At 35.8% G+C, this 25,139-nt stretch overlaps 1 protein-coding gene across 1 annotated transcript in view; it reads left to right on the forward strand.

Moving 5' to 3' along the window:
• The window catches only part of LYPLAL1 (lysophospholipase like 1), a 40,665-nt gene that overhangs the window by 10,371 nt on the left and 5,155 nt on the right, over positions 1–25,139 (forward strand). The window contains exon 3 of the mRNA XM_043569472.1: positions 13,078–13,247. Coding sequence (XP_043425407.1) covers positions 13,078–13,247 — 170 coding nt within the window. The remainder of the gene's footprint in view (positions 1–13,077; positions 13,248–25,139) is intronic.

Consider the following 25,139-nt stretch of genomic DNA (forward strand, 5'->3'; position numbering starts at 1 on the left):
GATTGTGTATAAATATAGTTAATAAAAATTTGTCCTAGAGGAACATTTTGGCCTTAAAGCCAATTCCTTTTTGTTTAGGGGATTAATTCTCCTAAATTGTATTCTAAGAATAGACAGTTTGCATCATTACCAGCAGTGTATCAGGATACCCATTTCAAATAACACTTGCAAGCATTCATTTATTTTAAAAACAGATTCTAATTTTATTACTGAGAGTCTCTAACGGTTAACAGCTATCCAATAAACAGTGCTTTCAATATCACTAATTCAGCTTAGCTGTTTACTCACCTAATGTGTTTAGATAAGAAGAGAGCTATGTGATTTTTTTCCCTTGTACACTTAAAATTCTTTTTTTTTCTCTTTATTTTTTTAAGTTTATTTATTTTGAGAGAGAGAGAAAGAGAGAGAGCGAGCACGAGCGAGGTGGAGCAGAGAGGAAGAGAGAGAATCCCAAGCAGGCTCTGTGCTGTCAGTGCAGAGCCCAGTGCAAGGCTGGATCTCATGAACCACAAGGTCATGACCTGAGCTGAAATCAAGAATCAGAGGCTCAATCAACTGAGCCACCCAGGTGCCCCCCAACTCAGAATTCTTTAAATATTTTTTCTTGATCACAAAATTGTTGTCTTTACAATGACATCTACTTATAATTTAACAGCCTCTTAAAAGGTAACAAACTAAAAAGAAAAACACAGAGAAGTATCAAAACAGGAACAGAGTACTAATCTGTCGATTGATTCTGAGGTTCATTAATGGATATAAGCTTTGGAAATATATGTATAGTCACATTTATTTTTTATTCATTTTTTGTGCCATTTATATTTAAATGTATTACATATTAATAAAAGTAAAGGTTATGTTACATTGAGTGACAAAAACAGTAATAAGTAAACAAGAAATCTGCTTGTTATTCCTTCTGATTGCTTTGAATTAACATTCTGATATGGGCTATATACAATGTGGAATCTTTGAGAAACCAATACTTCGGTTAAGGAGGAGAAGTGAAGACTTTTAGAAATATGTCATCTAGTGGTGCCTGGGTGGCTCGGTTAAGCATCTGACTTTGGCTCAGGTCATGATCTCGTGGTTCATGAGTTCGAGCTCCACATCGGGCTATGTGCTGACAGCTCACGGAGCCTAGAGCCTGCTTCGGAATCTGTGACTCCCCCTCTCTCTTTGTCCCCTCCCCAGCTCATGCTCTGTCCCTCAAAAAGTAAATAAACATTAACAAAATTAAAAAAAAATATGTCGGGGCGCCTGGGTGGCGCAGTCGGTTAAGCGTCCGACTTCAGCCAGGTCACGATCTTGCGGTCCGTGAGTTCGAGCCCCGCGTCAGGCTCTGGGCTGATGGCTCGGAGCCTGGAGCCTGTTTCCGATTCTGTGTCTCCCTCTCTCTCTGTCCCTCCCCCGTTCATGCTGTCTCTCTCTGTCCCAAAAATAAATAAAAACGTTGAAAAAAAAAATTAAAAAAAAAAATGTCATCTAATTCCTATTTAAAGTAAAATTGTTAAGGCTGTCATTGAAGAATTCATCAGTTCTGGGTCTTAATTTTCATAGGTCTAAAATGAACAGATTGGATTAGACTCTAAAATCCCTTACAGTCATTAACTTTTTGAATTTTAGTTCCCTTCAGATTTTATGCAGTGTAGATAAGAACGAGTAATGTAATACTCAGATTTTTTGCTGCAGTGTTAGACCAGTAGGTCAGAGAACTATCCAAAATGAGTAGCCTATTAAGGATAGATGGAATTACTGTGGTACAGTAGTTAAGAATCTGATCTTTGGATTAGGCAGACCTATGTTTGAATCTAGATTTCTCTACTTAATGCTCTAAGATCTTGAGCAAGGTATTTCACTTCTCTAATGGTGTCCCAATTTCCTGAAGTGCAAAATGGAGGTCAATTGTATCTACCTACCTCAAGGAGTCGTTGTGAGAATATATAATGTTATTGAATATGTATGTAAATTTCTCAACATGATGTCTGACATAAAATAAGCACTCAATGAATGTTATTAATAGTAGTCTATGATATCCTTGTGGCAGGATATAGAAATATCATCCAAAGAATTAATTACTGATAATCCTTGAAGAAATTTTCCAGACGTATGCTTCTGGGTTGTATTTTCAAGGACCATTTGAGTTAGTTTTATTTTCATACACGTGAGTTTTATTTTCGTACTGTTCAAATTTCCAGATGATGTAAAGCTGAGAAAAATAATGAATATATTGAATAACAAAGTGGAGATCTGAAATGATCTGATAGTCTAGAATAGAGTCAGCAAACTACAGCCTGTGGGTTAAATATGGCCAACCCCCTATTTTTATAAATAAAGTTTTATTGGAATACAGCCACACTCTCATTAACACGTTGTCGCTGGTTACTTTTGTACTATAAAGCAGAGTACAGTAGTTGCCAAAGAGACTGTATGATCCACAGAGCCTAAGGTATTTACTCCATGGCTTTTACAGGAAAAGTTTGCTGACCCCTGATCTAAAGGAATAGCTTTCAGAATTTTTTTTTTAATTAAAAAAATTGTTTAATGTTTATTCTTGAGAGAGACAGAGCATGAGCAGGGAGGCGCAGAGAGAGGGGGAGACACAGAATCTGAAGCAGGCTTCAGGCTCTGAGCTGTCAGCACAGAGCCTGATGCGGGGCTTGAACCCACGAACCGGGAGATCATGACCTAAGCTGACACTTAGGTGTCTTAGTGATCAAGACACTCAACTGACTGAGCCATCCAGGCACCCCTCAGAATTTTTAAACCCCAACTCACAATAGGTTATATATTTGACTTGATCCCGTACCTACATTTCAGCAATTAAAGTCTTACAGATGCTAGAGTGTGGAGTTGCCAGAATTATTTACCAAATATAGAAACAATATCTGGGACATACTTATACTGAAAAAGTATTTATTGTTTATCTGAAATTAAAATTTAATTGGTATCCTGTATTTTATCTGCAACTCCATCTGGTTGTTACCCCCGGAGAGTTTGATTTAATTGGTTTGGGATGTGGCCAAAGCAGAAAGATTTTTAAAAGCTTCATTTCTGATTCTCATATGCAGCCAAAGGTGAGATCCACTGGTCTAGCAATCATAAAAGTCTGAACAAGGTCACTGTGGGGGAAATGTAACACAAGCAGTCAATTCAAGAGAAATTCACAGAGCAGAGACTGGGAAATATTGAAAATTAGGGGAAGGGAGAAGGTGGTGATGTGAAGGTAGGGAATCTGAGAAAATTGTAGAGATTGAACATGCAAATGTGTTTTGTTTGGGGCATTTTAAATTTAGCATACTAGCCTGCTGTTCATGAGTTAGCACCCATTTAGAAGGATTTTTTTTTAACTCTACAGTTAAATTGAAAATTGGAAGTCTAAACTGGAAGGCAGTTGTTTTTAAAATACATTGTTCACGATAAGAATCATCTGGGCTGTTATTAAAATGTGGATTTTTAGGTTATGACTTTTTAGATTCGGATTGAGTAGGTAGGAGATAGAGATCGTAATTTGCATTTTAAGGAGCACCACTTTTGATGAGGTAGATTTAAAGTGTGTACCAGCCATCTGTACTCAAGTGTACTATCATATTTGTGGGGAAAAGAAAGATTATAGAATCTTCCTTCCCACTTCTGAAGACTGAAGCAAATTTTTGGGTGTGACCTGACTCTCTATAGTTTTTCTGCATCAGAATTTGAAAGCTATTACTTTGGAAAATGTGGGTTAAATTGAAATGCATTTTTAAAAACAGTTTTGCAAGACATAGCTTTTTAAAATATCTTTCTTACTTACGTGCTTGAGATTATTTGAGATACTATTTTTTTTTAAGTTTTGAAAAAAACACTAATTGAAAGGAAGTAAAAGGAGGGGAAAAGAGAGCTGAATACACAATAAACGTTGGGAAGGTTACATACTATATTATCATTAAATAAAGTATACTTCAAGACATTATCAGTTATAAAAATGAACATTTATAAGCGAAAAGTAGCTATTAAGGAGGAAGACAATAATCCTGCATGGGCATGTACTTAATAATATTGTTTATAACTGACAGAACTAAAGGAAGAAGTAGATTAATCTACAATCTTGGTTGCAGATTTTAATACCCATTCTTCAGGATCTAATAACAACTTAGAAAAATAATGGCTAAGTGGATATAAAATTTAATTGGTACTATAACCACCTTGAACATTGACATTATAGAACTCCACAAAAATGCTCGTAGGATAGTCACCAAGAGATTATATGGAAGACCATAATATAAGTACCAATAAGTATCAAAAGACTGAAATTGTACAGAATATTTTCTGTGACGGGAATGGGATGGAATTAGAAATCAGCAGCAATAAGATAACTATAATACTCCAAAACATTTGGATATTAACAAAATTGCTAAATATGAAATGAAATAAAGGATATCAATATAAATTCTGAAGGCAATGAAAGGAATTATCCTGAATAACTTTATGGCAGTAAAGTTGAACAATTAGAGAAAAGATACAAGTTCCATGAAAAACACAAATGATCAAAACTGAAACAAAAAGTCTGAATACTCTCATAAAAAAAAATTGAATTCATTATTAGAACCTTCACACAAGAAAACTTCAGGTCCAGATAATTCCACTAATAAATTTTATTGAACAATTGAAGGAAAAATAACACAAACTCAGGAAATGGGAACATTTGGTAACACATATTAAGAGACCATTATAGCCTGATAACAAAACTTTACAAATATGTTAAAGAAAAGAAAACTACAAATCAATATCCCTCATGAACATATAGAATTCCTTAATTTAACTTAACTTAAAATAACACTAGCAAATCAAATTCAGCTACGTATAAAATGGATAATACATTATGACCAGGTGGGGTTTATCACAGGAACATTTGAAAATCCATCAGTGTAATCACTGTGTTAACAAAATGAAAGATTAAACAACTGTGTTTATCTTAAAGGATACAGAAAAAACATGTAACCAATTCATAAAGAAAACCCTTAGCTAATTAGGCAAAGAATGAAATTTCCTCAACATAATAAAAGGTGCATAGAAAAACTCTTGCAACCATCATCATACTTAATGATGAAATACTGAATCCTTCCCTTCTAAGATTACACAGGAAGGAGGTCCTTGATTCTGTTCAACATTGTATGGGTGTTCAAACATGTACAATAAGGCAAGACAATGAAATAAAAAGAATAAAGGTTGAGAGAGAAAAGTAACACTGCCTTTATTCTCAGATAATATGGCTGTTTACACAAACATCACAAAGAATCTAAATAACTACTAGAAATAAGTGAATTTGAGAAGACAGTAGGATGCAAAAGCAAGATACTAAGATAAACTGTATTTTTATGTACTCACAACAAACAATATTATAATATGTATTTTTTTACCTTTGTATTACTTTTAACCAATCCATATTTAAAGTGGGTTTCCCACAGACATCATGTTTTTGAGCTTTGTTTTTTCTCTCTAACCAATGTGATAGTTTCTGTCTTTTAAGCGATTTGTTTAGACCATTTACATTTAATGTAATGATAATGTTTGAATTTAAGTCTATAGCTTTTGTTCCTCTTTTCCCCTGTGCTATCTTCTTTATAGATAATTTGAATTATTTTAATATTCCATTTTATTTATCTATTTTTATTTTTCCTGATTGCTCTAGGGATTACAAAATACATACCAAACTTCACCTGGTTAGATTCTTACCAGTTTATATGAAATGCAGGGAGCTTACAACCATATAGTTTCCTTTATCTCTCCTGCTTGTTATGCCTGTCATATGTATTTCATTTATGTACATTGAAAACTCTGTCAAAACATGGTTATAATTTTTGTTTTCAACAGTGATGCATATTTTAAAGAGCTTGAGAGGAGAACAATAGTCTATTATATTTACCAAGTTGTGGTCTATTACAGCATGTCAGTATGTTTTGATTAAATTGTAAATTGCCATTTGACTATAACATAGTCCTTCTCCTCAACCCTATTTAATAGATGTTTTTAATCAGCTAAGTTAGGGGCATATTAAGTAAAAGCCAGCAATTAACTTGCTGTGTTGATTTAAATGGAAAATATTGCTTCATTTTTTTTTTCATTATTAATTTGGACTCTGTTTAATTGAAGTGCTCAATAAAGATTTTTGTTTCTGTAACATACTTTAGTTGTATTTGTAATTAGAGGTTTTCTTGGTTTGGGGCTTACTATTAGAATTTCCATCTTAAAAATAATAGCAATTTTTTAACAAGCCAATTAATGACTTATATGATGATATAAATTGCTCTTGGTGTTTTGAAAAATTCTAAAAATAATAAGATTTGCATAGTGCTTCTACTTTTTGATTACTATTTTTTCCAATGAAGTGTATGTTTATATTTTTTATTAAATGTATTCCAAAACTAGTACTTTTGATTTAGGTGTAGATAACAGTAGATTCATTTTTACTCTATCACTTGGGATTCGATTCCTGTCTGAAGCCCAGTATGAAGATCACTCTCCTGATACCAGGAGATATGTAATTGAAGTACACTTTACTGATAAGGAACCCTACTCAAAACAGCTATTTTGAAGAAATAGTTTTACTTATTTGGTAATTATTTTCAACAGTACATTTAAATACCCATTAGTATGTAAAAGCTTTTTCTTAGAAACTCTTTTTTTTTTAAGCACCTAAAGAAAAATTTGACCTTTTACTAGAAATTGCAATATGGATTTTACAAGAATTAAAGTGAAAAGATATTCAGAGAAAAATAAACTGATTTTAGGTATTCTCTTATTTCTAGCTGACCCACATTATACCCTAGTGTCACAAATGATTATTGACATTCATCATTCAACAAATGCTTGTTCTTAGCACTGAGGGGGATTGCTGTGGAAAAGATAAATGGAAAATAAAAGAACAACTAAATCTATAAATTTCAAATAGTGATAAATTCTGTTAAGACCATTAAATAGGATAATGGGATAGAGGGAGACAGGGAGAGAGAGAGGGAGAGAGAGAGAGTGTGTGTGTGTGGGGGTGTGTGTTGTAGGGTAGAGGGGAGGTACACTTTAAATTGTAGGGTCAAAGAAGGCTTCCCTAAGGAGGGGACATTTGAGCTGAGACCTAAATGATCATTGGGAGCCCACCGTGCAGAAATGGGGCACAGAGTATTCCAGGTAGAGGGAATATCAGATGCAAAGCCTCTGGATCAATAATGAGGCTGTCCTTTCAGGAGAAAACTCAGAGGGAAATGTGACTGGTCCCGGTGATCCTGGTGATTGCTGCAGAAGTGCTGTGGCATGACACACAGGAAGACAGGACCAGGCAGTGTTATCTTAAAGGTTATGAATGACCGTCTTTTTTTTTTTTAAATGTTTATTTTTGAGACAGAGAGAGACAGAGCATGAATGGAGGAAGGTCAGAGAGGGAGGGAGACATAGAATCTCAAACAGGCTCCAGGCTCTGAGCTGTCAGCACAGAGCCGGACGTGGGGCTTGAACTCACGAACGAACCGCGAGATCATAACCTGAGCCGAAGTCGGACATTTAACCGACTGAGCCACCCAGGCGCCCCATGAATGACCTTTTGATTTTATGACTTTTAGAGACCACAGATCAAAACAGAACTTGGTATCAAGCTGAATGTCAGCTCTTTCGTTTTTTCACTTTGGACATTTTATTCCAGCTTCATATGTTACCAGTGTGTTTGATTGATTGATTGATTGATTGAAGGGCCACACAGATGTTCTTTGCCGAGCATATGTATTTATTGTGGTAATGTCTGAGCTGTCTTATACCAGCTAATAAAGTGATTTATTTGAGGGAAAAGGTGAATGAGTATAACATATGTGCCAGTTTGTTTAGCTGTTTTAAGAAACAATCTCTTATGCTTTATTTAAAAGTTATTCTAACATTAATAGAATTATGCATTTTTAGTAACGTTTTCTTAACAAAAAAGTTCTAAATTATTATTTATCTCATTAAATTTTCCCAATTATCTCCTTCAAACAAATTGCAATTTTCTTAGAGAATTGGGAGAATAAAAAACTACTGTATTGGTGAAATTTACGTTGGGAGTCCTCCTCCATGGAGCATCTATCTCTGATTAAGGAAGGCCCTGTCAAAGAGAAAAAGTTAAGTGAGTGTCATTTTTTTCTATTAATGGCTGAGTTCCCAGAATGATTCAGATTTTAGCCTATGATATCATCCTTATTTAAGTATTTAGACAGACAAATAAATACTTAGAGAAACAGCAGAATAAAATGAAAAGGGAAGTAGAAATAATTCCAAAGAGTAACAGTCTAACTCAAGCTTTAAAGTGAGTGTTGTGTATTCAGTTTTCATTCAGAACACTGATTTCAATGACAAATTGAATACAGTTTGGGATTTCATTTTGTCTTACACTGACATTAATACTAGTAGAAACCACCTGCTTTCATTTTCAGAGTACTTTAAGAAAGTTATTCTTAAATAACAGAAAGGGATTCTGGGAGGTGGGAGGCTTGAATGCTTTCTGTGTTCTCTTCCCTTCTGATTCCAATTTATTTACCTCTCTTGAGCCAAGCAGCTTCTGAGGTCAGAAGGCCTGCAGAATGAGGGCGGAGGTAGGTTCTATTGGAGTGCTAGTAGAAATGTGATGGAAAACTATCTCCTGTGCACCCGTTGAAAGCTTGGAGAACAATGCAGGAGAAGCCCTATATGAATGTGGCAATTCCTGGGAAGAGCTCAGTCTGCAAAAATCTTCCCTTATGTCAGATTTATGTCATCAAGTGTTAATTCCCATAGAATAATGCAATATTAATTAAAATCCCACAAGGACTTTTAAGGAGTATTTGAAATGATTTTAAAAATTGCTAAATATTTGATTAATTTCTTAGATAAGTGAGAAAGAATGGATGCCTGAGAAGAGGCAGGACAAGTCTGAAAAGGAGACTGGTTTTGATGATGATAGAGAGTAACTGCATTACTCAACTTCAGAACATCCTGTAAAGCCACTTCAATACGCTCAATAGGATCCTAACACAGGATGGGTAAATACATCAGTAGAACAAAATAGAGCCTTTCTCCACCAGGGTTCTTCACCTGAATCACAAAGCACAGGAAATGGTTTCAGTTATTGTTTTCTTGATTTCCCCAAGGATAATACAGAACTAGTACCATTCCAGATCCATTGAAGAGAAGTCCATTTATTATATATAGTACGTGTTAGACATCAGGACTTAACTCTCACAGAACCTAGTTTGAGAGATTAGATAAGTCAGAACTATAAAATTAAATATATGGAAAAAGTGGAATTTCACCTTTGTGAAAGATGTTTTTTCTTCTTTTAGTAGTAGTAGTACAGACGCAATTGATTATCCGTATGGGAGAAAATGAACTTGAACTCTTTTTTTTTTTAATTTTTTTTTAACGTTTATTTATTTTTTTGAGACAGAGAGACAGAGCATGAACGGAGGAGGGTCAGAGAGAGAGAGAGGGAGACACAGAATCCGAAACAGGCTCCAGGCTCTGAGCTGTTGGCACAGAGCCTGACACGGGGCTCGAACTCACAGACTGTGAGATCATGACCTGAGCCGGACGCTCAACCAACTGAGCCACCCAGGCGCCCCAAACTTGAACTCTTATGACACTTCATATATGAAATAAATTCCAGGAAATTTCAAGACTTAAATATAAAAGTGAAAACGAAAATCATAGAAGAAAATTTTGAATTCCATATGTAAACATGTATGGATTAGAAAAGAGCCCTCTTAAATCAGGAGACCTATAAATTTTAGTTGTTTTTTTGTTTCTTAAGGACAGACTATATCAAATGCAGTTACTTTTATCTGATTTTTAAAAAGACACCATAAATACATAATGTCAATATGTAAAAATAGATGTTAAAAAATACTTAAAGTACAAATGACAACTATTTAAGTGTCAATTATAGACCAAGTGCTCTTCTAAAGTAATAAAATCTAAACCACAGTAGAAAAAAATAGCAAATGATAAAAATAGGTAATTCCACTGATGTTGAGTTCTAGAACAGAAAACACTATTCTATCGTGATAAAAATCCCTCAGCATTTGCCTGGGAAGTAAATGGGAATTGCTGGCAAAGGACCATGATGGAATTTTCTGAGGTAAAGGGAATGTTCTGTGTCATTGTGGAGATGATTACATTGTTTGGTCTTTGACTTATATACTTAAACATGTACTTTTATGTATGTGAATTATACCTCAAGAAAGTTGATTTAAAACTGTAGCTGATACCCTTAAATATTTTAAAGGATGTCAGCACCTATTGCAGTTAGGGCTGTGGACAAAAGGATGTTCTCTTTTCTTGCATAAAGGTGAATTTTTTACAGCCTTAATGGGAGTAACTTTGAAACATCTAATAACATAAAAATTGTATCTTTCAATCCAGCAGCTCTGTTACTTGGACTTTTTCATAGGAATAAAAGTCCTAGTACATAAAAATATATATGCAAATATGTTTAATGCCGCACTGTTCTTAGTGGCTAAAACCTGAGGACCAAATGCCCATTAGTAGGGGAATGGCTGATGACACTGTGGAGCATCAGTATTAATTATACAGCCATTTAAAAGGATGAGTTCCAACTCTATCAGATGGAAGGATATCCATAAGGTCTTGTTAAGGGAGGAAGCATGATGCACATAAGAAAAGCCAATAGGCTATTTCATATTTGAAAAGAAAATAGTGCTGTAAAACATGTCCTATAAAGATATATGTTTTAATGTATGTGCAAGAAACACCTTCGGGGTTGTATATTCCAGATCTAAACATGGTTTACTTAGTGTGAAGGGCAGGATGTGGGGGAGGGGCAGTGGGGAGGTGGAGTGGCACACAGCATCAGTAAGATTTATATGAAAACCCTCAAAACAGCACACACATGTACTTTCCCATATTTGCAAAATATCATATACCTTCATAAACAAGGAGAAAATGTAGGTTTTTATGTACTGTCTTAGAGGGATACTCAAAATATACATTCAGATTTTATATAGTGTATTGCAAAGTAACATTTGTAACATTCATCTTTTTTTGTAAATAAACAAGGCCCTTTGTAGATGAGCTCTTGTTTTTAGATTGCTTTCAGTTTCTCTGAGAAACTTTCCAAATATAATCCTCTTGGTTTCCAGGTACCGAAAGTGGATGTCGGTTTATTTTGGAGTGGTATGATCAATATAGAGAAATGAGTTCTGTTGTCTTCAGTACCACCCATTGGTCCCAAAGAGTGGGTATTACCCAAGGACAGATCTGCAGAGACATTGGAGTCCTTTTGATCCAGTGGATAAGAAAATAAGGATTGAATCTAACTAGTTTTTAGGGTTTACTGAGGTTCCACTTGGTTTTTCACTAAAGAACATACAGGTCTCAGTGTCTTTCAGCCTTCCGTTTTGTTGTTGTTGTTCTTCTACCTGTATATTTCATACTTTTATTTCACTCGCTATGGAGGGTGAGAGTAAACAGCTAACTCTGAGTTGGGCAAAGTGGTAAATATAGGAGGAATTCTGCATCTGTGATCATTATTGGTTTAGATTTCTTGTTATTATGGGTGCTTGAATTATTTTTTTTTGAGTTTATTCTTGCGAGAGGGAGCACGCACGTGCATGCATGCCCTTGAACTGGAGAGGGGACAAATAGAGAGGGAAATGGAGAATCCAAGCAGGCTCCACACTGTCAGTGCAGAGTCCAACACAGGGCTCAAACTCAAAAACCGTGAGGTCATGACCTCAGCTGAAATCAAGAGTCAGATGCTTAACCAATTGAGCCACCCAGGAGTCCCTATGATGGGTAGGTTTAGCACTGGTTGTGTTTTCTAGGGCTTTCTTGCATGGAACATAAATCCTATTTTCACTGTCATGTAAGGGGAAAGAACAGTTGGCCAAGTGGAAAACAGTTTCTTGTATCAAATCCTCTTAACCCTCAACTTTGGAAAACCTTCGTTCTCCATGTTTATTCTTATAGATCCTTGGGTACCTCTGTGTTTATTTAGAGGAGCGTGTAAGATTGTTTTCATTTCCCTTCATTTACCTTTACCAACATAGGACATGAACACAGGAACCCTTAATCCCACTGTAATTGGTTAAAACAGAACATTTGGAATACCTTGACACAATGAATAAGATTCACTAATTATTGTAACCATCCCACCTTATACGTAAATATAAAGCATCATGTAAGATCAGTTTTATTCAGAGCACCCAACTAGAGTATCTTCTCACATAAAACGTGAGTCCAACGAGGCACCCAGCCTGAGACCCAAATGATGCAAACAGTATGGAATATCTGTATGATCATGTGCTTCCAAAGATTACTTGTACCCCCATTCAACTCTGATTTCAAGTTTCCTGATCAACTCTGATTTCAAGTTTCCTGAGAAGATAAAAATAAAAGTTCCAACTCTTGATTAAACAAAAATTTAGCCCCCATTCTAAGAATGATCTGGATGAGATCAAGAAAGCTCTTAAATTATGAACTCATCTTTCATACTTAAGTGCTACAAATTAACCACTTTTTAAAAGCATTTTGGTGAATGTTTTTTTCCACTCTTGAGGTATTAAACTTTTTGCAGAGAGAAAAATTATTCACTTAGCTATGAATACTAAAATATTGACCCTATATTTACAGGGGGACAAGAGGGTGAGAAAGGGCCTAAGGCAAATCAAAACAAATTTAAAAAAAATAGACCTGAATAATCAGTCATTTAAATTGAGCAGAAGAAAATATATGCATGCACACTATGTATTTATTAATTTTATAATTAATTTGTAAATATATATATTAATTTATATATACAATTCCTTTTTTCATGGGGATTTTCTGGAGAATTTATCAATATGAAAAGATGGAGAGAATAAGGAAAGATGATGAGTTAACTATTAGTAAATGTTAATGGAATCAATGTAATTATAGGCAAGTTAATGCAGTATGCCTGAGGCTGCTTTTAATATGAATTCTTTAACTTTTAAAACTTGGAGGAAAATGAAATTATTCAACACACTAGTATTTTAGAAATTGAAACATTCATTTTTAATAACATTCCCTTTTCCTTTTTTTTTTCTTCTTTTTTTTTCTGGTTTTAAACAGGCCATATACTCCTATGAAAGGAGGAATCTCCAATGTATGGTTTGACAGATTTAAAATATCTAATGACTGCCCAGAACACCTTGAATCAATCAATGTAATGTGTAAAGTGCTCACAGATTTGATTGATGATGAAGTAAAAAGTGGCATCAAGAAGAATAGAATATTAGTAGGTAAGACCTTTAAATATTAGTAAGTTTCTTTCACTTTTGCCTATTTCTATACATTGAACTTTACTTGGAATATTATTTAGAAACACCTGTATATCACTTGACCTGTTCATTGTTTCAAATATGAGTTTACATATTGAAGGTTTTAAAAATATTGAAATTAACAGCTCCTGAAACTTTAATTCATTTTCTTTAATAATAACTTAACTTGAGAATTCCATGTTTAATATTCAATTAAAAGATTATTCATTTCAGTTTTTAAAACATTTTATTTTAATTAGCTTGAGTTTTATAAATATGCTTAAACTACTGTTACCATGATTAAGGTAGAGTATACAATCAAAATATAATATAAAATTAATGAAAAGTATACCTTTCAGAGTTAGTGTCACAGGAATAAGGCATTTATAAACTTTTGTTAAACATGTCTTCAGCAATCTCTCTTCCCAAGGGGATATATATACCTTTATATAAGCTGTTTATTCTACTTAATGTCCTTTCCTTTTTCTGTAATCATCAAATACATAAACTATTAAAATCTCTATTTATATAATACATAGGAAAGTGAGATTGGCTGGGTAGAATGTGGAATGGTACAGAATATATTTTGGTGAATGAGTTTTATTTTCAAATACAACTATTCAATTTAAAATGACTTGCATTTAATGATGAAATTATAAAGCAAATTAGCTCTATCATATTCTAAATAACCATAAAATGCACATTGAGATCTTGTATAGACAGAATTTGGTAAATTAGCAAACTTCCTTTGTGTTTATTGAAGTACTGAACTAGTCATTGAGTTGAGAAGCAGTATAAAATGATGAGTAAAATCCATTGTCTTCTGCCTTGCCTTCAACTTCCACTTTTGTTAATTAAAAGCAGTGAGCCCTCCAGCCCAGTAACATCACCTTCCTGGTCCTCTGTTTCAGCATCTAAATACAAAACATAAGGGGGTGCCTGGGTGGCTCAGTCAGTTAAGCCTCCAGGTTGGGCTCAGGTCATGATCTTGTGATTCTTGAGATTGAGCCCAGCACAGAGCCTGCTTAGGCTCCTCTGTCTCCCTCTCTCTCTGTGCCTCCCTCACTTGCACTCACTCTCTCTCAAAAACAAAGTTTGTTTTAAAACATAATGGGAGTGCTGGGAAGACCATGAGGAAAGGCACGCAACTCAGTGTAGGGGTAAATTATAAAACAGTTACAAAACAGAATCCAAAATGTGGGAATGTATGACAAAGTCTGTCATTCAATCATTTAGCAAATATTTTCTAAGTTCCTACTGTGTGCCAGGCATGTTAGATGCTCAAAGGGACACACAGATCAATAAAAAAGGATCTGTCTCACAAATGTTAACAACCTGGAAGAGCCATTAGGTACTTACAGTGATTACTATAATGCCAGCAAGCCTGTGATAAGTGACCTAAAGCAATGTACCTGCTGGCTCTTCAAAGAGAATGATCACGTGCATTTATTACTTCTTCCCAGGACCCATCACAATTCCTGGCACAGAGCAAATGCTTAGGAAATTTATAATGAATGGCATGACCTGGTCAGTGAATTGCTGATTTAAGTAATTAAGTACCACAGGAAATGAAAGCAGAGATCATACCTTGAGGCTATTCAAGAATTAATAGGAAGGTAGCAGTGGCATTTGAGATTTAAGATGCACACATAAATAGTTTTATCTATTGTAGTGTGGAGGTCTAGGCATAAAGAATGATATGAACTAGAAAAAGTAGTGCTTGTTTTTATCTGTCTGGACGTTAGATGGCTTTAGCAGAAAGTCTGTTGTCCAAGGAAAATGCCTTGTTGACTCTGATAGCTGTGCTAAGAGACTGCAGAGCAGGATGGTATAGTGACAGATACAGGTTCAAATGTGACGTCTGCCTTGTTACCACCACATATTACCTACACTACTTTTCTGCTGCCTCACCTGTGTGGGAATAACAATACAACATCTGTTTTCCTGGGAGTTGGTGTTTGTAAAATACTTGGCTCATTCTAGGCTCTCGAATTCTTTCCGGTTCCCCTTCTGTCCTTTATTCTGTGGATGATTGGTGAGGGATGGTCAAAGAAGGTCTGTGAGTCATGCAGCTCGTTAGAACTGTGTGTCAGGAAAACTAATCGGGCAGGAGGGTTAAGTGAACAGATGCGAAGTGGTGTGTGGGGGAAACCAATTCAGTAATTGAACAATTCAGTAGTTGATTCCAAAGTGATTGATTCCGGAGATTCCAAAGTAATGTGATGACAGTGGGAAAACCAAAGATTAGGATAAGAATTTGCTTTAAGATAAAACTGCAAAATCTTTGTACGTAAAAAAGTAGAAAATATTCTGATTAGTACTCAATGTATATGAGCTAAATATTCTATCATGTTGACCGATAACTGCCATCTGCTCGTCTCCTTCCGTCCCCACCTCTTCCCTTCCCCACATCCATCAGCTACTTCGTATTACTCATCTCTGGAAAGAGGCCGTGGGGACTGTTGTAAGGTCAAAGAGCTAATAAGAGTTTTGAATTGGGGCACCTGGGCGCCTGGTCATGCTCCCGCGGTTCCTGCATTCGAGCCCCAGATCGGGCTCTGCACTGACAGTGCGTAGCCTGCTTGGGATTCTCTGTCTCTCCCTCTCTCTCTGCCCCTCCCCAACTCACTCTTTCACTCTATCTCGAAATAAATGAATAAACTGTAAAAAAAAAAAAAAAAAAAAAAAAAAAAAAAAAGCTGGAATTGAGGTTTACTTCATTTCAAAGCCCATGATTCTCCCATTCAATTTAAACATCTTTAAGACTTTTAATACATATTTTCGAATTCCTTTCACCAAAAAATTGTACCAGTTGGTACTTCTCCCACTCCTATTAGAATGTCGATCTTACTGCATCGTCACTGAATAATATTGCCTTGAAACATATTTGCTAAAAATAAGTAAATGGAAAGTCGTAATTAATTCATACTTATTTTGTTATTCTCCATCTACTTCTTTTTGTTGTATTTTAACACAGGAAGGCTTTTCTTAGTTGTCTGTTACTCTTTCCTTTTATGATTTTCTTTTCCCAAATAATGTCTTAGTGTGAGAAAGTCTCTAGAACTTGGATAAATATTCAAATAGGTTTTCTTTTTTTTTTTTTTTTTAATTTTTTTCAACGTTTATTTATTTTGGGACAGAGAGAGACAGCGCATGAACGGGGGAGGGGCAGAGAGAGAGGGAGACACAGAATCGGAAACAGGCTCCAGGCTCCGAGCCGTACAGCCCAGAGCCTGATGCGGGGCTCGAACTCACGGATCGTGACCTGGCTGAAGTCGGCTGCCCAACCGACTGCGCCACCCAGGTGCCCCTCAAATAGGTTTTCTACTGGTTTTCTAGATGTGATTTATTTTTTCCCTGTACTTCTTTGATTCATCTGGAATTTATTTTATTTGCTTTTTACCATATCATGGAGATTTTAATATTTTCTAAAGTACCAAGAGAACCTTGTTAAAGTATAGTCTTATTTAGGGGCTTTAGGTGGCTCAGTTGAGCATTCCACTCTTGATTTCAACTGAGGTTGTGACCCCAAGGGTTGTGGGGTCGAGCCCACATCAGGCTCTGTGCTGAGTGTGGAGCCTGCTTAAGATTTTCTCTCCCTCTCTCTCTCTCTCTGCCCCTCACCTCACTCATGCCCTCTATCTCTCTCTTAAACAAACAAACAAAAAAAGTCTTTTTATAAAGCCATCAGTAATATGGTCGGTATTTTATCAAAACACCATTGAATCTGTAACAACAAAATTTCTCTGTGGGAGCTTTGTAGATTATTACATTGCAAAATTTAAAAAATTGAAATTTATGGCAAAGCCATATTAACATGTTATATATAATAGTTATATATTATTTTTTGAATACAAAATGCTGGAAAAGGAAGATTTTTTTTTAGAATTTTTGAGATGAGATGATTAGCTTCAATAAAGCCTCTTTCTTAGCTTACAATGTGAAAGAGACCACAGAGCACAGACGCAGTGTGCTTTGTTCTTGTTACCTGTATTGTTATTTAACTAGTCAATGAACATAAATCTTCAATAACAGTCTATAACATTACATGTACCCCAAAACACACATGATTCTTGACCTCTTATACTATGACAAAACATTCATCATAATAACTCCCCTTTTTTGTTTGCCGTCTTCTTTACATGGGTTAGCTTCTAATCCTAGATTCACTACTTTGTAGGCATAGGATCTCCTTAACCTCTGTGCTTGGGCGATAATAATATACCTATCTTACAGATGTGATAGTTGAGTTAGTCAAAATACTTAGGAATGTGTCTGGCATGTAATTTTGAGACCGTTTTCTTCCTGTTATTAAACAGTCTTTATGCCATGGTCACTCCAAAGAGCAGAAGGGCCCTACTAAGGTCATGGCTGCCCCTGGGAGACCTTTAGACGGCTCACCACTTCTTCCCCATCATCTGTTTTCTTTCTCCTCAATGGTGTACATGCTGGATTTCTTGCTTTCTTTTTCATACATTATTTAAAAGGAAGTTACTGCTTAATAACTTCCAACTGGTTTTTGTGCTTTTGTAGTATCTATGATAGTACATTTTAAGTGGAGTAAGATTTAAGTGCTATTCGTAACATGTTAACGAAGGAGGGATTCTGTGGGAAGTCAAAGAAAAATGCATTTAAGATTCTGACCAATTTTTAGTACACACAAACACAGTGCACTACAGTGAGGTTGGGTTATTTTTAAAAATTCATTGTAAAAGGAAAATTTAGAAAATTTTAATATTGAAAAGGAAAAACATGGAGATAATAGGTAAAACATTTTTAATTGTTATCCTTATTGATTTTGTTTAACATGTGATAACATTTCTGACTTAGTATCATATAATATGTGCTCCTGGAGCCCTTATCTCTGAGATTATAACTGCAACCAGTGTAAGCTTTATAAAACAACACTGTTCTCTGTATTTGAGTGGGTGGGAGCCTGTTCTGTGTCTGTGGTTTTATTTTAATTAGTGGTATTTTATTAAGCTTAGTTTTAAAGACAATTGCTTTTATAATGTATGTTTTGCAACTATTTGGGGTTAGTCTATCTAGTTTGCTCAGGTCAAAAATGATAGTTCTCATACTAAATTTGATCTCCAAATTGTTAATAAAAATTTTAAGTCTTGGAGTACCGAGAAAACTATCAAAACGTTTATAGCCTGATGAGGAAGGTACAGAAGTAAGGTGTTTTAATACAGTGTATTGTAAAAGTGTATACAAGGTACAATGTGAGCAGTGAGGAAAGAACAAGTAAATCTTTTGGGAGGAGTTAGGGACTGCTTCTTAGAAGAGATGGCTCCAACTGAGTTTTAACGAATGAGTTAAAATATGACTGGTAAACAGAAAGGGAAAGAAAGCAAGGGGCACATCAGAATCTCTCAGAAAATACTAGTTTAGTATGCCATCCAGTCCCCTAGGATTATCAGATTAGATGCAGAGAATGATGTGATCAAGTGTACATTTCAGAAGGCTTATGCTGATAACGCCATAGACGGTTGGCCAGTCTGAAGGCCAGGAGAACAGCAATAGATGCAAGGGAATGATGGCAACTAACACACAGTTTCAGGATTTAGGGAACATGAAGATGAATAAGATTATACTTGAGGACATTATAGTCAACTGCAAATGTTAGCTATGAAAGCAAAATCTTGGTTTTCTAGTCATCGGTGGAAATATATTGCTTTCTTTTTATTTTAGTTTTATCTTAGAGAAAGAGCACGGGAATGCTGAGAGGGGAGAGGGGGGGGGGGGAATCCTGAGCAGACTCCATACTAGGGCAGAGTCTGCTCCAGATTCTCTCTCCCAGTCTCTCTCTGCCCCTCCCCCATGCTCGCTCACGCACTCTGGCTCGCTCTCTCTCTCTCTCTCTCTCTCTCTCCCTCCCTCCCTCCCTCCCTCAAAAATAAATAAATAAACTTTAAAAACATAGTTATTTATTTGATTTTATATATTTATACCACACATGATTCCACAGAGGGTATGACAAAAGTTAGGAGAAAGGCAGCAGAACAGTGACTTTAAATCACTTTCTGATTTTTGACAAGAGAGTTATTAATAAGCCCTGGGATCAAATCTTCTATGCTGAGAAAATTATTAGTAATGCTAGATCATCCTGTCTAATTCTTATTTTATTAACATATTAACATCTTATTTTATTAACATCTGTATCTCTGTTACTATCTGTCTTAAAACTCATTTCCTATGTTTCTGTATAATGTGAGAAATAAAAATGGAGAAAGGTATAAAATTTTTCCCATGTGTACTGTTGTGCTTTAAAAGTGTATATAGTAGTAATACTACTAAAATTGTTGGCATTTATATTACACTTGACAGTTTTTAAATTGCTGTTACTATACATCATAATGTTTTATTTTTAGATAGTGTTTAAATTATGAGGTTGTTTTCATGCACAATATCTCTTTTGAGCCTTGTGATAGGTAGAACAGGAAATTATTATTCTCATTTCAGATGTTAAACTAAAAATCAAACAGGTTACTAGCTAACATAAAATTGAGTTGGGACTAGAACCCAGACCCTTTGACTTGGTTCCTTTTGTACTAGGATGGGATTCCTTTTTTGGCCACTAGGTGGTGATAATTTGTTAAGACAAAACTGACAAAATTTAGGTTTAACTTCGATCTAGGATGTATAGAACCTAAAAACTGATATAACCAGATAATAAGAATTTTGATAATATGAGCATACTGTCAGAATTATGGAGCAGGGAGAATCAAGTGCTCCTGAAATTACACCTGAGTCATTTACATGGATGTTTTAAATGCCAACCATGAGGGAAATGGTTAAGGGAATTATGGTCTATTAATATAATTGAATATTATGTAACTATTAAATGCTATATGTACACATAGAAGGAACTTTGTAAGTATGTGTTCAATTAATAAAATAACGGATTTTATAATTCTGTTGAAAGACTTTCAAGTCAGTATGATACGAAAGAAAAAGCAAGGTACAAAAAATGGTACATGTAGAGGGTTTAACTGTTAAGTGAATTTTTAAAAACATGTTAAAATTATGTATGAAGAGTGAAACTTTGGATGACTCATTTCTGTCTGTAGGGTGAAAACACTTTGTATACTGGGTATATATCAATGTATTAATTTTACAATATTTAAAATAAAAATGAAGGGATAATTGGAATTACCAAGATGAAGATTAGCACCAGAATTTATAGGCTCCCTTTGGGCTGACCTTCTACAAGTTTCTTCTGAAGCTCTTTCTTGACCTAACACTTGGAGAATGATAGCAGTTTTCTATTTTCTTTTAGCATATATGTGTCTTAATTAAACAACTTGTGTTTCTTCAACAACAATTAGAACTTTAAAGGCTTGTAACTGCTGTTCTAACAGCTTTTTATGGAAGATGATAAGTATTCTGTTCACCCTGTAAATTTTGTATTGGAGGAAAATTACAAATAAATATATATTCCCCAATTCTTTGAGACTTTATCATAGCTCAGTCTGAATTACTATAATACATAAGTTTAAATGGAAGAGTTGTTGAAATTTGTAGGGAGGGTAGATTTTATTACATTTTAAAAATCCTATTCAATTGCTGGTAAACTTGAATTATAAGTATTTTTTTCCTCTGGATTTTGTTTTCAGATAGACTAGTTTTCCCAGTATAGTTTTTTATACATTGTTTCTGTTTTATTTTATTTAAAGAGTTCATAAAAGCTAGGTTTATTATTTTTTTAACATGTTTTATTCAGCTTGTTAATCTTAAATGGATGTTGAAATGTTAACTCTTGACGTTTTAATACCTTGCCAGCAACTATAAATATACATTATAACCATTACCTACAATGAGTTTACTATTTGGTATTTACTTATTGAACAGTATATTTTATATTGCATTTTAGTCATTTAGATGGAAATTGAATTCAAATAACTAGTCTTTTGTGTTAAATTTCCTTCTATTAGGAAAAAATACACAAAGTCCCTTTTCATAGTAAAATGTGATGCTAAAGGTGATTGTATTGTCAAAGATGGCTGGTGAGAAATTGCAGATTACCTCACAAGATTATAATTGGGTAAAGGACTTAGATTAAATCTTTCAATAATAAGATTTCAATGAGTACATTTATTTTCATTGTAAATTATGAGTATTAAACATGAGGTTAAATGTCTGCAGGATGCATTTATATTTCTTCATAATGATATATGTGAGAAAATGTTTTCTTTCTTACTTTTGGTTTTATTCTTACTAGACTGGTTTCATCTAGGGGGCTCTGAAACCACACAAAGTAATTAGGTTTCTCTGATCAATAAAAATGAAATGATGGAGGGGGAATTTAATCTGTAAAATTTTTTCAATAAAGTTGTTTTTGCTTATCATGTTCAAATTCTATCTTGTGATGTGATTTTTGTTATCAAAAAAGTTTTTTTTTTAATGTTTATTCATTTTTTGAGACACAGAGACAGAGGTGTGAGCAGGGGAAGGGCAGAGAGAGAGGGAGACACAGAATCCGAAGCAGGCTCCAGGCCCAACCTGTCAGCACAGAGCCCAATGCGGGGCTTGAACTCACAAACCATGAGATCATGACCTGAGCTGAAGTTGGACTCTTAACCGATTGAGCCACGCAAGCACCCCTCTTCTGATGTGATTTTTAAATCTTTATCATATTAAAAGTTCACATTTAGGGGCGCCTGGGTGGCGCAGTCGGTTAAGCATCCGACTTCAGCCAGGTCACGATCTCGCGGTCGGTGAGTTCAAGCCCCGCGTCGGGCTCTGGGCTGATGGCTCAGAGCCTGGAGCCTGTTTCCGATTCTGTGTCTCCCTCTCTCTCTGCCCCTCCCCCGTTCATGCTCTGTCTCTCTCTGTCCCAAAAAAATAAATAAACGTTGAAAAAAAAAAAAAAGTTCACATTTAATGATCCTAGCCTCAATATTTTTATGAAATATCTTCTTTTTGCTCCATTTATGAATTTTGAAGCTTTTTTTCGATTGTTGGTGCAGCTGAGATTACCTAGAACTTCATTGTCCAATATGATAGTCCTTAGCCACATGTGACTATTTAAACTAAATTTAAACTAGTTAAAATTAAATAAAATTAAACATTTAGTTCCTTAGTCACGCTGGTCACATTTAATATGTTCCTTAGGTACATTTGGCAAAAATATAATTCAAGCTCTTGGATTACTCCAAAAAATAAAAACTTTGTTCCTACAGCCTTGGTATCTATAACATAGGGATTTCTTGTAAATCATGGCCATATTTTCACTTTCTGTTCTTACCCCATTTTACCTAAGGCTGAATTGTCTGCCTTACAGCTATTGATTTTTTTCTAAGACTGTGATTCTCATACATTTGATTTATGGGTATAAGAGCTTTTAAAAATTGGAAATAGGCTTTGAGATTGCGGTAGTGGGTCTAGGGCTGAGTCTGGGAATCTCTATTTTCAAGGAGCCAGATTTAGGAATCATTAGCCGGGCGCACTAACAATTCACTCCTGCATTTTCTAAGCTTTACTTTTATATCAAGTCCGATCACCAGATAGCTACATTTCCTGATGATATAAATTTGTCCCCTTACAGAAATATTCTTATGGGACTACAATTACATTTATTCACTGATTAGATAAAATATTTAAGTGCCTACTATGTGCCAGGCACTGTTCTAAGCATAGGGAGGGTACATCAGTGAATAAAACAGACACAAAACCCTGTTCACATGAACCTTATTAGACTACTGAATGTTTTCTTTATGTCCCGGACTTTTTATAAAAGAATCAAGAGCAGAAGTGGCTGTATGTAAAATGTCTGGTTTCGAGTTTTATGTTCAATAAAGACCTACTTGACATATTCCACCCAGGAGTTCAGTGCTAGGAAAAGTTTCTAGTATGATTTGGCATGATCGCTTCTGTTAAAGAATGCTGTCTTGCTACAGGGGAGCAGTTGGAAGTCGAGTCATTCCCCTAATTGCTGCTGCTCCCCCATACCACGGTCTGTGTCCCTCCTTCTCTTTTGTTCTTGATCTCTCATTCTTCAAGCAGCCCCATCTCGCCTCCCTCACATTCCGCCCTCATTTTAGAGATGCAGTTTTATTGTTAAGAGTGGGTTTGAGGGGCGCCTGGGTGGCGCAGTCGGTTAAGCGTCCGACTTCAGCCAGGTCACGATCTCGCGGTCCGGGAGTTCGAGCCCCGCGTCAGGCTCTGGGCTGATGGCTCAGGGCCTGGAGCCTGTTTCCGATTCTGTGTCTCCCTCTCTCTCTGCCCCTCCCCCGTTCATGCTCTGTCTCTCTCTGTCCCAAAAATAAATAAAAACGTTGAAAAAAAATTAAAAAAAAAAGAGTGGGTTTGATTATAAGCAACCTTGAATTTCATTTTATAAGTAAATTGGAGAAAGGGGGGGATCTGAAGGGATGAAGCAAAGAATGGATTTGCTAAGACTGGTTCTGTGAACTTTACAGAAGGCTGAAATTGTGTTCTGGAAGATACGGATTCCTACTCTCAAACTTAAAGTAGGCGTCTGTTTTTACAGAAGCTCTGTAAACTTTGAAAGTCCTTGCTGTTTTGACTTTTACACGTGATTATGAAGCATTTATATATTATAGATTTAAAAACTTGGTGCAGACCCTAGAGATCATCTAGTGCAATTATCTAATCTTATTGGAAATGAGATCCTGGGTTTTAAATAATTTACCCAAAGACACTCGGCGAGAGTGTCACTGGTAGGGTTAGAACTCAGTTTCCTTTACTTCCACGTGGTCCTCTCCCACCAGACTTTGAATTAGAAAATTCATCATGTCCTTTTAAATACGATAAATTTGGGGCACCTGGGTGCCTCAGTCGGTTAAACGTCCGACTTCAGCTCAGATCATGATCTCGCGGTCTGTGGGTTCGAGCCCTGCATCGGGCTCTGTGCTGGCAGCTCAGAGCCTGGAGCCTGCTTCGGATTCTGTGTCTCCCTCTCTCTCTGCTCCTCCCCTGCTCATGCTCTGTCTCTCTCTGTCTCAAAAATAAATAAAAACATTAAAAACAAATTTTTAAATACGATAAATTTAAGAGACGTGTGTAAACTTTGTATTATTTTCACCCAGTAATACATGGTTTCTAACTGAACAGACTTTATTGAGTTGTCACTATGTAGCAGCCACTGTACTCACCACGGGGGCACGTGCAGTGGGGAGGCCAGCTTGTCAGCACGTGTGCACCAGACGGTGGAGACACTTTGCTGAGCTCCCTCATGAGCTCGCAAGCACCACGTCATGCTGGAAGAAAGAACCGTTTCTTACCCTCAAAGATTGCACCACCAGTTTTTCAATCTGTAATATGCAAATGCTTAATGAAGCCCAATCTAGAGAACTAATTTATATTTAATAAATGAAAACGTGATAGCAGTTGTATTTCAAGAAGCGTTTGTTTTATAACCCACGTACTGTATTACATAGAAAATCTTGAGAAGCAAAGACAAGTCTGTAACTAGAACGGTGGCACAACCCAGGAAGTTTAGAATTCTTTCTGCTTACTTAACAGTGAATGTTCACGAGAAACGCTAGTCTTGTCTGTGGTAAGGTCTTCATATCCACGTGGAGCATGGCAAAGGTTCATTAATGTGCACGTTCGTAGGTAATGGAGCTCAGTGTTGTTTTTTTAAGTTTATTTATTTTGAGAGAGAGAGAGAGAACACGCCCACGGGAGAGGGGCAGAGCGAGAGGGAGAGAGAATCCCAAGCAGGCTCTGCACTGTCAGTGCAGAGCCCAACTCTGCCTGAACTCGTGAACTATGAGATCAGGACCTGAGCCAAAATCAGGAGTCAGACACTTAACTGTCTGAGCCACCCAGGCACCCCGGAACCCAGTGGTTTTTAACCTTCTTGGGAATTTGAGGCACATATGCAACTTTCACAGTCGATTTTAA

This window comes from Prionailurus bengalensis, chromosome E4 (assembly GCF_016509475.1).
Source record: "Prionailurus bengalensis isolate Pbe53 chromosome E4, Fcat_Pben_1.1_paternal_pri, whole genome shotgun sequence".
Lineage (NCBI taxonomy): Eukaryota > Metazoa > Chordata > Mammalia > Carnivora > Felidae > Prionailurus > Prionailurus bengalensis.